Below are 22,353 nucleotides of genomic sequence, written 5' to 3' on the forward strand. Positions count from 1 at the left end.
AAATGTCAGAGCTACTGATGCTTCTATTCATTGTAAGAGTTCCATAACTTTTAGAAAAAAGCACATGTGAATTGTTGAAATTACTGTTTACATTGAAAATGATGGGTTCCATAACCATACTTTCAACTCAGCTAATTTTCTGGCTCAAGACACTAATGTCTGTTACGTAAGGACAACTATGAAGCAAAAGCAAGCTACCAGGGGGAAGGGAGCGGGAGCTGCCCTGCTCAACAGGCAAACATGGATCCAGCATCACTCACACCTAAACCAAACTGGGAGGACTGCTGGATTTTCCAAGGGCAAAGGCCATCCCTCTCCCTGGGATCTGTGATAGCTAGCAGTAACGCAGAGGCCCCAAAACATGAAAAGTTTATATAAGATACTTTCTTTAAAACAGAACATACAGGTATCGTTCATCCTGGTTGGAATTGTTCCGCACACTCACCCATCGCCTGGCACAGGACGTCCACGTCTTTCCCCACTTCAGCCAAAATCACGCTCTCTGGTTCGGCCGTGAAATACGGTGGTTCTTTAGAACGGGGAGAGCGAACAAAAGTAAACAAACAAAGCCACAGCCAAATGAAAAAGAGGTGTTGATGTAAAGACATTCATCATATAATCTATTCACACACATTGTATTTAAGTTTGTCTCTAACTGAAAGTACTTTTCTTGATAGTAAAAACATCATAGAAAAAGCCAACAACTTTTTTTTCCTATGCTAAGTAAGGATTCTAGAGTCAAGTCAACGTAAGGTAAGATTTAGGGGTTTGCACTGCAAGTTAATACTCAGAGCAGGGGCTACTTTTCATTTTATAGGTCTGAATCATGGAACATTTTAATTCTTCGCTCAGTAAGGCCCTCCCGAGAGGTTTGTAAAGGTTTTTATTTACAACAGAGTATTTTATAGGATAGTTTGCTTCAGTATCTAAACTAAATTCCACCTCATGAAGGCATGAAGCATGCCAAATAAAGTGCCGTAGCATGTCAGAGAACCAACATCAGAGGACAAGTGCGGCATAATTAAAAAAAAAAATTTCTCAACTGTTTTATTTCTTGAAAGCAAACAGATTTAATGCTTTAATTGAAGTTATAGTAATAATCATAAAAATCCACACTTTATCATTAGGGCTAAAGAAAAGATATTGGACATTTAATTAAACAAAGACAAGATTCCAGAAATCGTAGAGTATGCTGTCATGTAACTCTTTCTTCTATGCAGCATAAAATTGAAGAGCATCATGTCAAAGTCCCACAGGCATTAAGGTTGCAGTAATTATCATGGTAACTAAAAACTGGCATAGTCTGTTCAATGCAATTATCATCTGAGTACTGTTTTTAGAAGCATTTTATTAGATTATAACGAGTTCTACTGTAGCATAGACAAACTTGCTAGTAAGTTTTAGAAAACACAGAAATCAGTAGCTTGTAAGAACAAGTTACTTGTACTTCCATTTTAAGGAAATCAAGTACGTTTGAAAAAGTATAGTAAGCTACAATAAGATTGAAGGTCACTTGAGCTGACCTTCTTTCAATTCTGTTCACCAAGCATGCCTGAAAACCAGATGTGCGATTTGTATTATTGACAGGACATTAATATTTTCATAAATAAAACCAAACCCACATAATTTTATCCTGAAAAATCTTACTTCTCCTGCTACCACCTGTAGTATGGCAAGTAATGCAACCATTTCATAGGGATGATTGGACACGCCAGCAGGTACACACCAGTAAGCACCAGATTAGAATGCAAAACCCCCTTTCCCAGCACTCCTTCCCACTAACTGCAGTAAAATACTTGCTAGAGTGTACAGAACTGGGGTCTCATTTGAGCACCAATGGATATTACAATTCTGTGTTCATTCCAAATAAAGTAAATCAATATTAGTCTTTGACATCTTGTGCAGAGGAGGAGGTGAGGTTGCAAAACAGCCTGGAATATGCATTTACCCAGCAAACCCAACAAAACAAGCTACCTGATTTATTATATTCTAATAATATACATGTGTTAACATTATTGATCCTCACTGCCTAAATATAAAACTATTAATAAACATGCATAATCAGCTGTGATTTATTGCACATGATCTCATGCATTAATCTAAACAACAAATTGAAAAGCTGAACATTTAATTGAAATTCACTGATGGCACACAGTTTGACACATTTGATCAACTAAGTTGCTGAGTCCTCTGCAATTTATCTCAGCCCATGCTTTAACTCCAAGCACACTTTCTTCTCACACCATTCTCCAAGCCTTGTCTGATGTTTTCCTTGCACTCCACTTTCCAGAATGTTATCTTTTTTATTCCCAAACTTTACTTATCTACATATCTGTGAACACGCACCTAAGTATTCTATCCATCTCTCAAAAAAATTGAAGCTTTCATTCTATGGCAACTTCATTTGATCGTGAGGCGAGTTGAAGGGGAAAGGCGGCCAAAGCAGCGCAGGATCAAGACATCATCCAGATACATACCCCCACATCCACGCATTCACTTCTAACTTTGGGCTTCCTCGATGGGTGTCTCTTTAGCCAGTGAAGTTCAAATATATTTTCCTCTTTTGAGGCAGGTCCTGACTGCACATCTTCCACCCCCCTTCCGTAAGGCACTCTGCCCTTAACAGGCCCATTTCTAAACGCGGCAGTCTTCACCTACCAGCTCTCAAATTTTCTCCTAGATCAGCAACGTATTCACACACCAGTGATAAATTTGCAAATTTTTCTCTTCAACACGGGCCTGCAGTCCAGCTGCAAAGCACTTAACGTGACCTCAAAGATGCCAGTGGTTCTGTGACCACTGCTGCTGTGGCATACAGTTACTGCAGTTATACTTGGCATATTTATACAGTCTTCTTTCCCCATACCTCTTCCAAAATCCTATCCTACAGTCTGTGCTCCATCCTTTAAATCCTATACACCTCCCTCAAAGAAACTTATTACATTTAGAGATGTTTAGGTGAGCAGGTATCAAGCAATGAATTACCTGACAAGGAACTTGAAGTCAGTGGCAACTGTCACTTGGCAAATGGGATGTGATGTTATAAAAGGAAGATTCACATCAGCTTTCTTTGAAAGAAGCAGGGAGAAACGGAAGCAGAAAAGACAGAAAAAGAGCAGGAGCAGCAGAAAGATGCAATCTAAAGGCCACAGACAACTCCCAGAGGACTTTCAGGCTGTAGGTGTGCCAACAGATATGATTTTTGGTCTTCATCAAGCCCAGACCCAGCTTTTTCCTTACACTGAAGCCTGCTGAACTCAATTCTCATGGACATTCCAGCAGCTGGAAGCCCTGCCAAATGCTAAAATTGACACAGAGGGTCAAGAGGCTGAGACAACAGCAGCCCGCAGGGGAGCCAGACCTCATTCTTGCGTGATAAGCACAGACAGAAATCTAAGCACAGGCAGAAAACCTTCCAGAAGCAACTCTGCAACGTGCTGATTGTTAACTACCTGCTTCTACTGCCTGGAGACAGAGACAAGCCTGGGTGGGAAGGCAATGCCAATTCGTAAAGGAATTCTGGAAATCTAGAATCCCATGTGGACAACAGCACTGTGGCATCCCAAGTCTAATACACACAGAAAATTAGTCTTGGTGATTTAAGGTATGAGAGAATCACAGCAGTACCGGGGTAGGTACACTCTTAGGGCTTTCAGGGAAATCAAACCGATTTCCATGCAAGCTGTGCTGATTTCCCACATCCATGTGTCTCACGCTAGCAAAAGGGATGCTCAAAAGGTTCTTTGCTTCATAGAAGGGTCTATGGCTTCAACAGAACTCAGGCTGGGGAAGAAATAGCTCTAGTTCCAGGTGCTAGACAACTGAAACCTAAGCTCCTCACTTTTCAGATGAGTCAGATCTATCATCTGCTCATCAGGTTGTGCCTGAGGGCCTGTAGCCCCAGCATAAATCACAAGTAAAAATGCAGGGTATCTGAATTTGGGTTATACACCACCTGGTGAATAACTATCAGAAAGTGACCATAAAAATGCAGCAATATTTATAGGGGTCAGATGGCATTCTGAAGGGGCATTCTGGCTGTCTGTATATGTGATTCTATTGCATATTTATAAGGCTTGGTTTGAAACACACAGTACAAATTTGAACATTTATTGATGTAGGCAATAATCATGTGTTGAAATTTGTGCGGTGAAATTACAACATCTTCAAAACTAGTAACGCGCCAGACACAAGCCTCTAGACACAGCAATTTCTAGGAATGACAGCAGTCTGTTGGTATCAGGTCAAACATTTAAATCTTTCGGAAATCACAGAATCACAACAGTTAGAATAGGAACGGATCCATTACACTGAGTTCTCCCTGCTGGCAGGGCATTGTGGTATGCAATGAGAGAGGTCACATCACATATTAGGCTGAAAGAAACAGATACTGTATTGTTCGGATATTGTATTGGTGTTTGACTGATCTTAACTAAAAGGTCAAGAACAAGCAAAGGAGAGAAAGAATATTTGAATATAAATGTATGCTTTTAATAGTTGGTGAAGGTTTCAGGGCGTTTTTAGCACTACAGACATCACTGAAAAGACAGCCTCTCTGCAAAGCCTCTGGGAGTCTGCAAAATTTGATACTGTTCTAACTTCCCCCACGCAGAGTTACATGGTCACTGATTTTAACATTCAAAAGATAGCAGTCAGCATCCATTACATACCCTTCAAGCTGCACTGGAGATGTGTGACCTAATCCTAGATACATACATGAAAGTCAGAAAGAACAGAGAAAGTCCCTGGGGCTGCTCCAAAGCCGAAATTCCTGCATCACTCAGAAATTCAGGCCCGCATATTTAAGAGGAAAATTGAGCCTTCAATATAGAAGCCCTTCTCTAACATTACCATAAACTAATTTTTTTGATGACTATCTTCTAAAGAAAGGAGAACTGGAAACTTGAGAGTCCCTTGTAGGTACAAAGCCTGTAACTGCAGCCAGTCGATGAGCCTGGCCATGCTGGGAGAGCAGCCCCATGGTCTGTGCAGGTACGACAGGTTCCTTGAAGCAGGTTTTTCTGTGCATGAATATCAGGGTAAAACAGAAAGACCTGAAAAGCTACACTTAGTTTCTTGCTACTAGCCCTGCTGCGAGCTGCGCTCTCTGTGTTCTGAAACCTTATAACAACACAGGGAACACAGCTCCTGTCTGCAGAACTGAAAGGGGAAACTTCTGAAGATCAGAGACAAAGCTGGAGCTCCCAGAAGTCCATTTCCGTCACTGCAATATAGGTCCTGTGCACATCCGAGCCCAAGGTGACACGTCTGTGTCCATCTCAAGTCCCTCTGAGGCATGCCAAACCAAAAATCACGAACATTTCTCTGCTTTGAGTCCAAACTGCAGTTTAAGCAAATCCAAAGACATTTCATGTTATAGTTTTCCTGAAAACTCTCATTTCTTACATAAAGTACATGAACACAGTCATCGTGGTCTTTTCTTAAGCACGATATGTGAGTACAAGCATCATGGAAAAATACTTTCCTCTGCTTTCAGGACATCATTTGTAGCGTTTCCAAGTGCCTAAGCGAGAGCCATGAGACCTGAGCACAAGGTACCGAGGCTGGCAGTCACAGAGGAAGAACTCCTGCTCCGGCCGTTACATATACATTCAACGCAAACCCGTGAGCAACGGCAATGCACAAAGAAGGCTCTCCTGCATCTCAGCACTCCTGGAGAAGTACAGTGGTGGAGGAAGAGCCCTATAGTTATCTCAGACCCTAGCCAGGTGAGCCCTCCACCCTAACCTCATCACTTTTCTTATGTGTTCCTGAATCCCATGATCCCACGAAGCCTTATCCTTTGCACCTGATGGGAACCAGGGTAGCCTTTCAGGACAGGCACAGCCCTACAACACTCCCGCATCATCCTATTTTCAGATAGAGGTCTATCCAGCCGGGGTGTAAAAATTCTCCTTAGGAAATGCCTAGATAAGAACAATATGTCTATTAATTTAGTTCTTTGGGCACAAAACTGCTCCAATAAGGATGAAAGCCCTCTACTGTGATTCTGCTTTATTCCATCCTATTCCTTTGGACAGGCCAACAGGGCCTCACCACCCAGTTTGTACAACACCCCATCATGCCAGGCCATACTTTCTAATTGTTTTTCTCCTTATTTTGTTCAGAACTTACTTTCCGACTGCATCTAATTTAAAGAGCAGCACAGATTTTGTGTAGTAGAAAGGTTTCGTTCCTCATTTTCTTAAGCTCCTAAAATTCTTAATTTCCCATAGAGCAGTCACTTAAAAAACGACTACTGCAATTTGTCACTAACGGGATTTGCAGAACTGGAGCAAAAGAATTTAAGATTAGCTCAGTTTTCAAATTAGTTTGTTCACGAGAAGACTCCTTAAATTACTTAATCTTCAAACTGTTACTGATAAAACAAATGTGCTCTTATCTAATCTGCAACAAATCTTTCCCATACTGTTACTCTGCCAACTGAGGAACATTCCACCTTTTAAAAATTTATAACAACTGCAGCTAATAAAACCAAGGTTTGGAACCACCTCAGTTTATCTTTGCTGGAACAATACGAAGATGTCAGAAAGCCTCTTGCCACGTTCAGATGAAAACTGCAGTCCAGCACAAGACTAAAGGATGCTCTTCTTGTATATGCAGTACTACTTTATTATATTAGGTATTCAGATTTTTCAAATATTATTGTTATTTTTATTTACAAACTGAGACATACTCTCAGAAATATCCAGAAAAAAAAAAATAATCAGAGGTAATATTGTAGGCCACAAATGATAATTTGAACTGAGTACATGCCTTTGGACTAAGTTCCACTGCCTTCTAATAAAGCTCATCACCATCTGAGCCCACATTCAAGCTGTGTGACATCCTTGAGCTGGGAAAGGCAAGGACTGATACTTGTGTAAAAAACCTTTGGTTAACTCTGTATTTTTATCTTTGATGCATTTTTTTTATTGCTACCCCTATTCTACCTGTTAATAGTAAAGTATTTTTTTTCTATTAATCCATAAAAGCTCTCATTACCATAATATTGAGGGTCTGTATTTGATTTATCCCAATCATTTTGGAAACAAACCTCTTCTATGAACATAATTTCCTTTTCCTGTTAGTTGAGACCCCTTATTAAGTCCACACAGCGTTATTATCCCAGTAGTACAGCTCATTACTAGGTCACCATCAACACGTACACACCACAAATATTTTATGCGTGCAAATGGACAGGTGTAATTGATTCTCTGTGAGTACTGGGAGTAACAGGAGCCGGCCGTGTGCCCGGGTGGCCAAGGTGGCCAGCAGCATCCTGGCTGGTACCCGAACCAGCGTGGCCAGCAGGGCCAGGGCAGTGCCCGTCCCCCTGCACTGGGCACTGGTGCTGCCGCCCCTCGAACCCTGGGCTCAGCTGTGGCCCCTCACTGCCAGGGGGACGTGGAGGGGCTGGAGCGTGTCCAGAGCCGGGCAGGGGCTGGGGAAGGGGCTGGGGCACAAGCCCTGTGGGGAGCGGCTGGGGGAGCTGGGGGGGGTCAGCCTGGAGAGCAGGGGGCTCGGGGGGGACCTGATCGCTCCCTCCAGCTGCCTGACAGGGGCTGTGGGCAGGGGGGGTCGGTCTCTGCGCCCCGGGAACAAGCGACAGGGCAAGAGCAAACAGCCTCAAGTTGTGCCAGGGGGTTTAGGCTGGATGTTAGGGAAAATGTCACTACAAAGGTGGTCAGGCACTGGGACAGGCTGCCCAGGGAGGTGGAGTCACCATCCCTGGAAATGTTCAAAAACCACACAGATGTGGTATTTAAGGACATGGTTAGTGGTGGGCTGGGCAGCACTGGGTTAATGGTTGGACTCGATGCTTTTAAAGGTTTTTTCCAACCTAAATGATTCTATGATTCTACTACTCCAACAGACTACGAGGGGGATACACTGCAAAAATTCCTAGGTTTGAATCTCATCTGCACTTTCCTCTAGAATCCATCCCTTGATTAATTGATGGCCAGATCCATCCAAGAATTCTAAGGCTGAATATAAGTTATGCATTAACTACTAATCCTTTGATCTGGCTTCCTGTTTAGAATTAGAGATCCATCCTGCAGCTTAAGAAACTCATAAAGAAAGAAATCTATCAGGCTTTGCTGACACATTGAGTAAACACCTGCAACTGAAGTGTCTTGTTCCATCACGAGGAAATAAAAGTAATTGGTAACCAATTTGTTTCTGCTTTCTTTCATCTGCTTGTTCTTATCTACAGGCCTTTTCATAACTTCATTCCCTGACAGCCCCCTAAAACTGGCTAAGAAATAAATAAAACATTTAAAAATAAGAAAGCAGATAAGCTATTAAAGAAAGGCAGCACTGCTAGTTTAATATGATTCCCCAATGATTGTTTCTCAGTTTTATTGTAACTGTATTTAAGAATCGTTTAGATTAACTGAGAGGCTGCTTTAAGTATTGCATTAGACTGATCTGACAGCATAGCAGCAAAGTTAAACTAGTTACAATAAAATCTTATGAATAAGGAAAAGCCTAAACAAAACCCATAAATAAATGAAATCCATCTCTGCTCCTTAAAGGGAAGGGAAGCCACGAGGTAATAATTCTAAGAAACACAGTACAAAGAAAAAGACTGGTACCAAACTTCATCCTGTAGGTAATAAATATAATAGAGACACAGTGCTACAAATGAACCTGGAGCAGAGCTTTGTAGAGTGCGCTGTTTTCTCATTTAGTGTGAACTACTATAAATTGCTTTAATAGAATACAGACCATACAGCAGCCTCTAAAATGTATTTTCAGAGGGCTAAAATGCTGTGGAGAATTGCATGCTGAATTCCCTCTGCAATGCACTACAGAACTACAGAGATGCATGTGCATGAATTCTGATCAAGGCTGAGACTTGTATCATTGCCAGAACAATAACCTCTCCAGGACACTTGCATAGTTATTACTGGGACCATTACATAAAAGCTAGACTTTACACAATCAGCTCTGGCTTAAAACATCTAAATGTCTCTGTTCTAAAACATCCTTTATTCTAAAAGTCAAAAAACTCTCCGCACTGTGTGCAGTGTTCTAATTTGCATTATTACATCAGGATATGACATACACAGTAGCTACCATTTCCAGATTACAACCTCCTTGCTACAGCAAAACTCCAACACTGAGGTGATGGTGGAGACAGGTAGTGAAAGGGCATCAATGTCCCTTTAAAAATACGAAGACCAAAGTTTCCCTAGGAGTTGAAGGTCTAGCATGTAGCACCAATTTCAATGGTATTTCCTTCTCCAGTTTGTTACCTTGGTAATGGTATCTGCCTGCCTGTGTGTTCAGGAACGTCCTTGGCCCCCTGACTGGCACTTGCAAGAGACAACGCACACAAGTGCTCCTAAAAGGCTTCTTTCGGAAGTACAGGCACTTGACATATTAAAACTAGATGTAAGCAAGCTGGGAGTTAATCAAGATTTAATGCATCTAAAAGCCAAGATGTGGAAGCTGCCCAATAAGGATTTTACTACTGTATTTCCCCAACTTCTGATTAAATGTATAGTTTCACAGGGGATTCAGAATCACATCAGTGTTTAAAAATAATAATCTATTTGATGAATTTATATTCATGGGGAAGAACAGCTGAATTAATTTGGGAGATAACCCTCCTTCACCTCCTTTGTTCCATTCTCTGAAGAAAGGTTCAAATGTAAGGTCAATAAAATATTAAGATATCAATTTTATTTCCTATTATACCTCAGTCCAGAGCCTGTTTTACTAAAAAACACATTGCCTTGAGAATTACCGATTACAGAAAGGAAGGCTTTTGCTCTTGCTGGTTCCTCTGTGCTGTCTCTCAGTTTCGCTTCGCAGAAGTACATCCCCCCATCAGCAGAGGTTGGGTTGCTGATAGTGAGTCGTCTCCCAAAACTGCTAACGCCACTGGTTATTTTCACTCCATTTCTCTTCCAGGTCATGGTTAGTCTCTCAAGAGGTCTGCCGAGGTTCAAGAATACAACAATAAAACATATATATTACAGAATAATCTTGTCCACTGTCATATACAGGCTATAAAACTTCTCTCAGCTTCGTCTACCCCTGACATTCACTATTAAGTAATAAATGTATATATGGCTTCTACATATCGAGACTACTCAAGTGGCATTATGCAAGTACAGCTAACTGATATAGCAATAGAATTTAAGCACTAATAATTTGATTTCTCTAAGCAAAAGGAGTAAATACTGCTGTGGGAATCTGCTGCATGGGAAGTGCTTTCATTATGACTGAATTATCAAAACAGTATTAATCATATCAAGATCATCTCTCAGAAGGGAAAGTGAATCAGCTGGTCATCTTCTCATCCGAGGGCCTCAACTATACACTTGCACTGGAATTGCACGCTGTTCAAGGCCAACTAGACGGAAACATGGGAGGAAGACTGTGAACTCTTATTATGGCGCATTATAAGAAGTTGGGCAATAATCATTGTAAAATGAGAGCATCTGTAATAAATTACTTCATAGGAGATCCTCACTAATTTATTTTCTAGGAAGTACAGACTATCCAACAATATGACTTTTCATGTCAACAGGCAACACAGCTGAAATCCTGTTAATGCTTAACTTTTTCCTTAAGATAACGCCTGCTGACCGAATGACACTATCCTACTTTTCTACTTTTTTATGAGTAACAGGTGGGAAAGTAACTCTGCCTACATCCTTATTCAGGCAGAAAAATCAATACATTTAATTCAATGATGTTGGACAAACAAGATTATTCATAACGTTACTTTGGAGAGCAAGCATTCCGCGTCAATCATTAAATACATCAAAAAAATGAAAATTACTTCCTATGTCCTTCTTGGTAAAGGACAGTGCATTAAAACCAGCTCTTTATCACCCCGCTGCGGCTTGCACGGTACCTTGCGTTGGCCACACACTCCAGCGTGACTTCGCTGCTCCCTGCGACAACGCTGGTGTTCTGTGGAGGGATGGCAATGACAGGAGCTGCGGTGTCAGACACGTCCGCGGCACCTGCACGGGCAGAAAGAAACTTTGTGAAGTCTTGGTACATCTGCAAACAGCGATGGCTGACACGTTCCAGGCAAAGGATCTTGTCAAGTGACACAGCTGCAAATTTCACTCTTCAATCTCACCATGGATTTTAATCTCCTCATTAAGGAGAGATCTCCGGCACGACCATTTTTGATGGCTTTCATTATACTGTACAAACACGTTGTTTCAATATACCCAGCTTGCTATCATTCAAAACACATAACTCACAAGAACTACTCCCAGATGGAGTGCAGGGGCCATTCTCAAATGGAGAGCAAATAAATTAAGCATCCTAAAGGTTTTCTATTGTTGAGCACTTTTATTTTTATCAAACGCTTGCTGACTTATATTTTTAAGACCTTTTCATGTTTTGTTTAATCTTACCACTTCCACACTATTTCAAAAGAGTCTGCCAATACTCATGTTAGTTCTTTAAAAAGATTTTACACACTGGGGAACAAATATAAAATTAACAAAGCAGCATATCACAGCAACTTCAATCCCTTTTTCTTATCAGGAAAGTAAATAACCCAAATCTGCTACTCTTTTGTGAGGCATCATACTGTAAATAATTTAGCTTATGCAACAGTCAGCAGACACTTATAAAATGGTAAAAAAGCTGCTAGTAAATTTCCCCGTATACATTTAGTAAGTGAATTAAAATACCCATGTATTCATAGGTACTTTGCTTCAAGCAACTCATTTGGGAAAGAAAAATTAGCTATTTTTCAGCTTGAATAACAGAGTAATAAAATTTCCTAAAGATACAGAATCCAGTAAATGAATTATAGGCAAAAGTAATGAAAATAAACCGAAACTGATGGAAAAGTAAGCCAGTTCATCAAACATTTTTTTGCAAAGGACACTATCCCATGCCCATTAAGCAGACTAGGAAACAGGCAAATGCAAGGTATGAACCCTGATGTTTAAGATAATTACCTGAAGAATGGAAATTGGATAGAACATTCTTTGCTTATTCCGTGGCCAGCACACCAAAAGCCATTTGACATTCATTTTCATTTGTTGGATAGACAAAGGTTTTGGTAATGGGGTTGGAAAGGTCACAAGGTTGGCAGATTTCTAAATTACTGAATGACAAAATCTTTACCTTTTGACTTCTAATTGATAGAAAATAGCGCCCTATGGGAGATGGAAGCATGTAGTATAATTTTAAAATGTTAAGAATACTACCCACACTTCTGAATACATTCAGGCATTCAAGTATAGTACTTAAGGAACTGGTAAGAACATATTTATTTCTTCCATAAATATGCTCTGTTGACCTGACATAGCATCTATACGCAACTCACTTGGGATCTCAAAAAACAGGCTTTTAGTAGATTTTACTTCTGCTCACAAGCATTCCTGGAAATATGATGCTATCAGGTAGCAAATCTATTTTCTAAGATTTCCATGGTGGTCTTCTAGGTATTCATAGCAGGAATTTTCTAGAGAGTAATTGAAAAAATAGAAAACAAGCGGCGATCAGATTAGTAGCTTGTTACTGATGAGAAGAAATAACTCAGCGTTACCGCTCACCACTACTGCGCAAGATGAAGGTTTACAAGAGTAAATGCTAAAAGATCAACAAACAAGTTACTAATTTGGCAGTAATCATTTCTTATCACCATCTGGAAAAAAGGAAAACCTCTTGTTTGACTTATCAGCTCCCTGAAGAATGGCTCAATCCCACTAAAACCAGCCAAAGGAGAGAGGCCAGCTTTGTGGTAACCTCTAGGACTTCACCACACGCGGGTGGTTCTTTGTGCAGCCAGCAGATAAGCAAGGGAAATAAAAGTGAACATTACTCCGCCTGCAAACCAGGAAAATGTAAGATTTCTTTGACTCTCTTACTAACTGTAGCCAGAACCTAAACAAAGTAAGGGCTCATTTTCCATTTGTACCATCCCGAAGCAAATCTGTTAAAAGCAGATCATAAGGATTTTTGAGCAAGTGAACTAACGCCGATGTGATACAGAGAGCTCATAAAAATGGTTAGCGCTTGGATTGGAGGTAATGTAGTTAAAAAGGTCAGCTGCAGGCGTAACAGGCTTAAATAGAATAGAACAAAATTTCAAAGTATTATCTAAACAGTACATAGCATGCATATCCTTATTTTGTGTTCAAAGACAGTTTAAGTTTCCCTTTGCAGCACAAAGAAACCACTTGCCATAATTCACCCTGGCCCCAGTTCTGCCAAAGAAAACTCCACAGGGACATTCCCATGGTTCTTTCTGCAGGGGGCAGTTTGCAGCTTTGTTTTATGGCTAATCAAAATTTAGTTTTACTTTAGAGTAAACATCTCAATAGGGCTGTAACATGGGATCTGTGTATCCCACCCTATCCTTTCAGAACTTCATCCTTTTGTAAGAAACCCACAAGCTGGAATATCAGAGTAGCCAGGCTCCTCATCTCGGTAAGGAGTAACACCGTGATTTTGTTTTGATGATGTGATGCAGCAAATCAGACTTCCGTCAGGCTGTGGAAGGTAGAGAGCTATTTCAAACGATCAGATAATGAAAAACTACCCAGACTTTCCAAGTTTCTTATCCTACCTGTCAATAAAGCCACTCCAACCCTCTCCTACCTCCCAATGCGCTACACTGACATGATTTCGCTTGACTGGTGCTGCACTACAATACAATGCAGAATGTCATTGTTAGTAAACAGACATGTTTGAAAATCCTTTGTAGAAAATCAGATTTTTTTTCTCCTCTTCACTGTTTCTTTTTTACTTCATCAGACTTTTCCTTGTCCCAGTTTTCTAGGTCTGCTGTTTCCTTCTGGCTTTTCATCACCTTTTCCTCCTCTGCCTCCCCTCTCTTAGCCAACTTCTTGGCATTCGTCACTGGCTATTTCCCCGCCCTGCCATCTCATGGTCCCCTACAGATGTTTCACATTATTTAAGAATGGTTCAGTTTCCCATGTGTCCTTTATTATCCTGGTTGAGCTTCAGTTTCTCTGAAGGAAACAGTTATTAAAGATACTGAAATGGGAGAGCAATCCAAACATATACAGGAACACAGTTATAGCAAGATGAATCTGCTAACAGGGGACCACCTTTCCCACCCATATTCTAGTTTTCCTGAAAGAAAAGATCTTCTTTCCTTTCTGTATGCTTCCTGAACCCCTCCCTCCTCTTAGCTAAGAAGGCAAAGCAACATTTGGGAAGAACACTGACCTCAAAGAGTAGCCAAGGGATGCCTTGCTATTAGACATAAGCAGTCTGTGGTTAACTTGTAGGGAGCTGCAGAGACGAGGCTACATGGCACTAAACACTGAAGGGATGTGCTCTTAATCCAATTCCAGTCCTTAATAGACGTCTGGACAAAAGGACTGCCACAGGCAAGAGTCCTAATCCAAACATGGACTTTTGTCTAAAAAAGAGCGCACACTGCTTTATTTTACATTGCGTCTATTTTAGCTGCAGCACTCAGTATCTCCTATCTTCTCTTTGCTTCTAAACCTTCTCATTAGACACTGTTTTAATCACTCCCAGCATCTACTAGGGCTCAGTAACTGAAATGCCTTCACTATTAGCTCCAATCAATCTCTGAGGCTTGACTATAATACCAAAGACCACAATTCACAAGTGGAGGGAGCTCATCTTGCAGCTGTTCCAGTGGTACCCACCCTCAGCTACTCATGAAGCTGCTGGTGACCTGCTGCCACATACAGCCCAACACAGTAAGGTAAATGGGCATCAATATTATTTATCAATATTATTTTTTTCATGTTAGACTTTAAAAAAAAACCAACACAAACAACAAAAAGAGAGAGAACATGGAAAAGAGAAGATCTTGGGTCTTTCTGTTCTTCTAAACATAATCTCCTCTCCAGACTGCAGAATTCAAGAATTTGGCAATCCTGCACAAAGCAGAGATATGCTGAGAGAAAAGAGGAAAAGAAAGTGTGAGCACCTCTTGCACAGTCTATTCATTTTTATCATCGGTTGCTGTGTATGACTGCACGATGCCAATCTCTGATATCACACTGAACTTCCCCCTTGCCTCCTTCTGTCTGACCAAGAACAAACCCCATCCCAAGCCATCTATAACTGATCTTTTTTTAATGCTGATGAGCTGTAGAATTTTTAATGCGTTATTTAAATACAGTAACTATGTAACTAAGCAGACTGCCCCATCATATCTGAAAATACAGTATTTTTATATCTCTATGTATATTGCCATGTAAGGTACAGGGAATTTTAAATATTATAATCTACAGTTTATAAAGATCACAGATTTTATCAAAGCCATTTGGGTATTTAATTTTCCCAACAGAGATGAAATCTCACTCAGGCCATGTGACTGAAGATAGAAAAGTTGCTTTTCCCTTCAAAAATGCATAAACATTAGGTTCTTCCCCAGATTTTACTTATGGCATGCAAGGTTTATCTATATCTGTGTTTCCAGTGCAGAATATTAGGAGTATTACTTTGATGGATGCTCAAATTCATCGCAGAAAGATACGGGGCAAACCAGCCTTAAGAGAAGGTGAGACAGTGTTTATCTCTTCAAAAGAAATAACAGCTTGAGTGCAGACTTGAGGAAAATGACAAGTCTTACATTTGAGGCTTGGTGATGGGTCCCAACCTTCTGAAGACAATACAGGTAAGGTGACCATGAGCAGAAGGAAGGAGGATCGCCTAAATAATCACCCAGATCACCCTCATTCACTTAGTATGGGGCCGAGCCTGGAATGCTGTGCTGACTGCTAGTCATTCTTACACTTACTGTTAGTTACTACTGCAATGACTTCTTGGTGTCCTGTTTTCAGTGACGAAGGAATCCCACAAGAATCAGTATCCAAAAATGGATTGACTTCATATTATGAAATTTGTCTATGGGAGATAAACACTTCACAGAAAAGATGCCAGTAAACTACCCTCAAGCTAATGGAGAAATTGGATACTTAAACAAAACCTCAAAACCATTTATAAGTTATCCCAGGAGAAAAAGATTAGAAAACCTTCCCCATAAGCTTCCTACAGACTCTCACAGTATTCAGAAATGCCTTCACAATTAGTATGCAGGATACATGCAAACCTTCATGTTACCAAATTATGGATACCTATATTAGAAAAAAGCAGAATAAGAGATAAGAATCCAATACAAATAGCAAAATATTACCTATAAATAGTTCAACATGATAGCATCAAGAATGCGCAATCTCTACCAGTGTAACATGGAATATGAGAGAAAAGGAGAAACGACCATCACATGGCATCTCAAGATTGCTTGAGGGGACAAAAAAAAGAATTAAAAAAATACCTTAACAATGCAAACTAATGGAATACATTTCACTTTTTCCAGGTACAACCTGCAGATGGTTTGTATTATCAACCCATAATGGATTAATGCCCTTTTCCAGTACAAGATACACAACAGGAATTGGATCCTGATTAATAATAGATTAATTTCCCCTCCCCTTTGCAGTAAAAAATGCACAACAGGATCTGGAGCCTGATCAACAGACTAGCAAAGGCTGACAACCACCTGTGGGCACAAGAGAGAAGCATTATGCAAATAATGAAAAAAAATATTCTCAATCATAAAACTCTATTCTAAAACATGGCTTGTTTATTTGTTCTCTACTTCTTAGAGTAATTATTAGGAGATTTTACAACAAAAGAGTGTTAAGATAGTAAAAGTTACCACTTCATTTTTTCATTTTTATTCTAGCAAAGACTGTATTCATTTTCAAGAAAAGGGAAATCTGTGTTGTTGCTGTGCACTGTACAGGTCTCTGCTCAGCTTTCTAGATGTAAAGAAAAATAAGAGACTCTCCTGTGAGGATTCTTGGTCACAATTGTTTAGTTTGATGAATAACATTAAAAATCCAGATGGAGGGGTTTTTTGACTCAGAAGTATGTATTTATAAAATAATTAGCAATCTAATGGCACAAACTGGTGTATGAAGAATTATGACTTCTCCATACCTGAGGATATCTGAAGACTCCTCAAATATAGAATCAGAAGATGATTTGGGCTGGAAGGGACCTTAAAGATCATCGAGATCTACCCCCCTGCCATGGGCAGGGACACCTTCCACCAGCCCAGGTTGCCCCCAGCCCCGTCCAGCCTGGCCTTGAGCCCTGCCAGGGATGGGGGGCACCCACAGCTGCTCTGGGCAGCCTGCTCCTCATTTTCAGCATTAATGTATTCATGGCCAACATACCCCATTTGTTCTTCTGCCAAAGCTGTCCTTTAGCTTAAATAGCTGTTTTCTCCCTCTGTGATGTTTACATCCTTGAGTATTTATAGAAAACAAATCATACTTCTTCACAGTCTTAATTTTACTTAGCTAAACAAGCTAAACTTTTCTTGTCTGACAAGTTTGGAAGGCTTCACTGAAATACATACAAACCAAATAATAGGAGTAAGGGGAAAAAAAAAAAAAAAAAAGGTTACTGCCACACTATAAATGTTTCCAAATGTTTAAACAAGTAATAGCCACGTTTGTAACAGTTTTTCCCCCTCTTTTGTAAGGACTTTCACACAGACTGCAGAAGCTGTTCATTTTAGCCCCAGGGAAAGATTAATGGAGAATCAACTACATCCACAAGACGACTTATACCCTTTTGTGTGCAGATACTACAGCAAAGAGGAGCTTTATGTATTTTATTAGATAAAACAGAGCCTGAAATACAGCTTGAGGAGCTTCTAAATTCTTGTAGGCAGTTTTTAGGGTCTATTCCTGGGCATAATGCGAGACAGGGGCCTAAACACAGTTGATTTACAAGCAGAAAATATATTTCTGTAAACAAATACTGCATTGCCCAGGGAGAGATGCAATGGCCGGGATGGTTCATGGTGACACAGTCTCTCCAGCCTGTCCCTCACCAGTTTGGCTCCGTAGGAAGGGACAGGAATGGGAGATCTGGCTTTTGTCCTGATTTTCCCCTTTTTCAAAGGGACATTTAGTGCAGGTGAGCCAGAAATTGCTATCTGAGGGGTGAGCACTCCACAAAACACACTTGTTCCTCCTCTTTTCTACTACCTGAGGTCTATAACACCACTTGGTATTTCAGCACTAATTCAGAAACAAATTTCTAGTGTTGTCCCATGTAGTTTTAAGAAAATTAAGCTACTCCTTAGTTACTCAGTTCCCTGTGATGATTCAGCATCTACATTCAAAAGCAGACCAAATTTCTGCTCCAACTCTCTGAAATTCCCTTCTCACAACTCCTCGTGCAAAAAGAGCAATTTAGAAGTTCAGTCTCTGTCACTGACCTGACCTTCCCCCACGCACAGCGAGGGGCTCCTTTCTGCCTAGAAACTTATCATCCAGCACATCATTAGAGCTTTTAACATGAAAAAATATATAGCCTCAAGCTATTCTAGCTAAAGAACACTCAGGTGGCTTTTCAATTCGCCAGATAGCTTTAATACCAGCTATATAAGTGGATAGAGTGTGTAATCTTATTCAACAGCAGTTAAAAGGGGGGGGATGGGGGGAATAGCCATGGCCTAGCAGTGGAATCTATTAGCCTCAGAGTCATCTTCAAAGTGATGCAAAGGCAACAGGTAGAGCAGCCGCTGCAGCCAGTCGGCACGGCCAGCACTGCCTCTGCAGCCAGAATCCAGAACCTTCGGGTTTTTAGCAGTATAATCCAAAACGTGCTTATGTCTAGAAAGATATTTTAAAATAACTCATCAGCGGAAGTGATTTTTAAGAGGCTGTACATTTTTATGGTAAGCTTTAGTGCATCATCAGGGAAGCATCCTTTGAAATATAAACGGGCGTGCATTTAGGAGGAGGAAACAGGTTTAAGGGGTTTCAGAGCAGTTGCCCAGACTTCTCCAGCAGACAGCAAAAGTCCCTTTGTCCACAGGATAAAAATCAAACTTCTAACATTTTACAGCCTTAGCACTTCACATATCTGGATATTTACCACTTGGTTTCTTAATAAACGTAAATGAAGTCAGTAAACCGCACATCAGTAATTGGACGTTAAGTAAATTAGAACTGTCAGTTAATCGTAATGTCCAGAAATTCAAAATTCATTGGCGAGACAAGAGCTGAGAGAAGAAATGAAGAAGGAAAGCTGAGCTGGGGACATGGCTGTGTTACAGGAACCGGAGAGCTCTGCTATTTCAGGTACTGCAACTCTCACCAGCAGATTCTGGTTTACTGTCAAGCAGCAAGAAAGAAATGGGAAACAATAAAATGCTGCCTTCTATTTTCAAATGTATCTCCACAGGCAGCTTGATTTTTTTTTTTTTCCGTAATAAATGCATTTCTTAACTCCTTATCATGGCACAAATAAAATCACACAATTGACTATCTAGCTGCTGCTTCTCCTACTCGTGACAAGTTTAAACACTCTTTTACTTAGAAACGAAAAGGTGGTAACAAAAAAAAAAAAAAAGATGAAGAAAAAAAGACACCCTCAAGTATCCTTCACTGGACTTAAATGAAGAAAAGCATCTGCAGTGGCTTTGGGGAAAACTATTTAAGAAATGCCTTCAAGAATTTATTTTATGACAATAATAAGTGAAACACTATTTTCACAGGGAATATTTAAGAGCATTAAACAAATAAATACATACAATAGATCATGCAGGAGTTTCTAAGATCTATTTCTTTGTAGCATTTTTTTAAATGAACCTGATGCTGTGGTGCAGTACGTTGGAAGCAGACACTTGAGCATATACACCGATCATCTGACAGTCCTAATAAAGTTAAAATTAATACTAAATTTCAGTTAGGCTCCAAGTTTAAGAAAAAGTTAGTTTTCTGGCATCAACTTGTATCCAGGAGAATGCTATTAGATGCCTGCCAATACATGAAAATAGCAAATATTATCGGATTTTTAGAGATTTAGAGATATCTACTGTACCTGGCTGTTTGTTTAAAAATCTGTGATCTTCCTGAAAGATTAAAGAATTCAAACCTGCCCTCACGGAGGAGCAGCAAAAAACAAATCTGAAAGTGTCTTGTGTCATAGACATTAGGTGCCACTAAGCATGTACAGGCCACCATTATCGAAAAAGTGTACATGAGAGAGAGTTACAGCCATGCAAGCACAATTTTGCAGTTACTGGATAAGCAAGGGGTTGATCAAAGCTTCCTTCAGAAAATCCACTGTAAGAACAGGGATTAAAATTCGCTACATATAAACATTGTTTGAAAAGAAAAAAACCCAACAAACCCACCCACAACTGAATTTAAAAACCTGTCCTCAGATCCTAGATGCTACGGGCACAGATGAATTTATGAAGGCTCAAAGAAGAGCACTTCTACAGATATTTATAATACTGAACTAAACAAGCAGCTCTGTTCTTTGTTGCTGAAGTACTATTCAAACCAAGATGTACTCACTGAGCAGCTTTTTAAGCTCAAGGTCAACTCTTGCTACATTCTATTTATATATATATTTTATATATATTTATATATATACACACACAAAACACGTTTTGGGATCCAGATTGCTACCTTGCTCCCAAAGGTCTGCTATTTCCAAGTCTTTACATAAAGAGAGCAGATCTGAAAAACAAGAAGATACCCCACAGCCTTCTTCCAACAGCTAACTCAACCAAACATATGGAATGACTTGTCAAAATAATATTTTGAGAAATAGGTTATCAGGGGCCTCAGGTCCACTCCATATGGTCTAAAGTTCTCCATCCCCCTGACCATATTATGCTACTTTTTCCACTTTCTTCTAGAAAGGATATAATCCTTAATAAAAGTAGAATTGTTCAGGTCACAAGAGATTCAGAAGCAAATAAAATTGTATTTATATATTTAGAGTACTGTAAAATAAAAAAAGCAGGGCAAAACCATTCACGCAGCAGAGTTCAGAATCCAAAGAAATATTTTTCTATCAAAAGAAAGAATTTTTCTTCCTCTTTATAGCACAGATGTTCTTCTAAATAAAGTGCAGCTTTCCCTTTGCAGCCTTTTTGATTATCAATCTTTGGTTATTTTATAATATAAGGTTGCCTCAGACCTCAGCAGGGAGAAAAATACACATTGCTGTATTTCCTCTGTAGCAAGGACAAAACAACTGTGAAAGCAAAGAATGTTCCAAAAGAGCAAACAATAACCCAGCTAAAGAAAGTCTACAAACTTATTCATTCAAAAATAATTCCACAGATGGATAAGCATTTAATTTTCTGAAGTGAGAATAAACCAGCGTCTCTCTTCTCTGGAAAATGGAGTAAGTTTTTGTATGTGCCTATTTATACACAGTACACAAATGCCTGCTCGGAGAGTGCTGCAAGTACTGTGAAAAGAAATCTGAGGGGAAGTTATTACTCAAGGCTCTTTGTTAGTATTTCTGCGGTATGGGTAGTGTCAGCATTGTTAAAAATAAATTGTTAGTCGTACCTTACTTGGCCGGTATAAATGATGTTTGCGTTAACGTACTTATGATTTCTTATCTGCTGCCTCCAGATAAGAGGAGTTGAAGAGGACGATGTATTTTGATCTGGCATTGACTTCTTGCCCCCTCAGAAAAGGGCTGGGTCACAGTTTTGGGCTGCATGGCCGGCCGACAGCCTCTCCTGCTCATGACAAGGACTCAGCACTTTGAGAGTGAAAAACAGAAGCTTATTTCCACAGGGCGCTCTTGTCTCCCAGCTTATCCAAAAGTTTGCCTTTTGTGCTGCTTCTTATTTGAAATTTCTGTCATTGCGATATGACACTAGGTTGTCACAACAGAATTACAGTTAATAAGGAAAATTAGAGGGAATACACGAAAGATAAAATGAGAGAACAGTATGTTAGGAAAAGTACCATTGTCTAAGACATGAATTTATAGGTTGTTGAGATACGAGTGACATCTATTTCATTTTGTTTAAAAAAGAAATACATTCATCCCTAGGTTTAGAAACATCTTGTTACTTTCCAAAATGTCCTTGGGTCATCTGTCTGAAATTAAGTGGCAGTGTGTGACTAGGCAGAACACAACAATATTGTTCAGATTTAATCAGCCCGTTTTATTCAGATTTGCCCCCAAAATAACACTTAAAAATATGATTCTGCTATCCAGACAGTAACAGGCTGTGTTAGTACAGAACTATCACATGTCAGAGCAACTAAACCGGTAAGAAAACATTGCAGGATGCACCTGACAACACGACACCGCCGCTCGCTTTCTCCCATACACACGCCATCTCCTAAAACGACTTACACAGAACGATGGATGAATCACTTCATTTATACACACACACAAAATGCATTTCGATAGGGATGAAAGTTAGACTAAGCAGCTGAAACAGAACTGGCAGGCAGGGTGGGAGCCGAGACCTGCAGGGGATGCCCATCCACCAGGCTGCCTGCCCAGCTCTACCTGCTGCCCAGCTTTTTCATTGTGGCATCGGTTCTGCAAACT

The 22,353-nt window shown here is 40.1% G+C and overlaps 1 protein-coding gene across 4 annotated transcripts in view; it reads right to left on the minus strand.

Moving 5' to 3' along the window:
- The window catches only part of SDK1 (sidekick cell adhesion molecule 1), a 412,574-nt gene that overhangs the window by 150,133 nt on the left and 240,088 nt on the right, over positions 1–22,353 (minus strand). For all 4 annotated transcript variants that reach the window (XM_055708535.1, XM_055708536.1, XM_055708537.1 and 1 more), the window contains 3 exons: positions 10,877–10,988; positions 9,758–9,948; positions 446–529 (listed from right to left, as the gene is read on the minus strand). In XM_055708535.1, coding sequence (XP_055564510.1) covers positions 446–529; positions 9,758–9,948; positions 10,877–10,988 — 387 coding nt within the window. The remainder of the gene's footprint in view (positions 1–445; positions 530–9,757; positions 9,949–10,876; positions 10,989–22,353) is intronic.

This window comes from Falco cherrug, chromosome 4 (genome assembly GCF_023634085.1).
Source record: "Falco cherrug isolate bFalChe1 chromosome 4, bFalChe1.pri, whole genome shotgun sequence".
Classification (NCBI taxonomy): Eukaryota; Metazoa; Chordata; class Aves; order Falconiformes; family Falconidae; genus Falco; species Falco cherrug.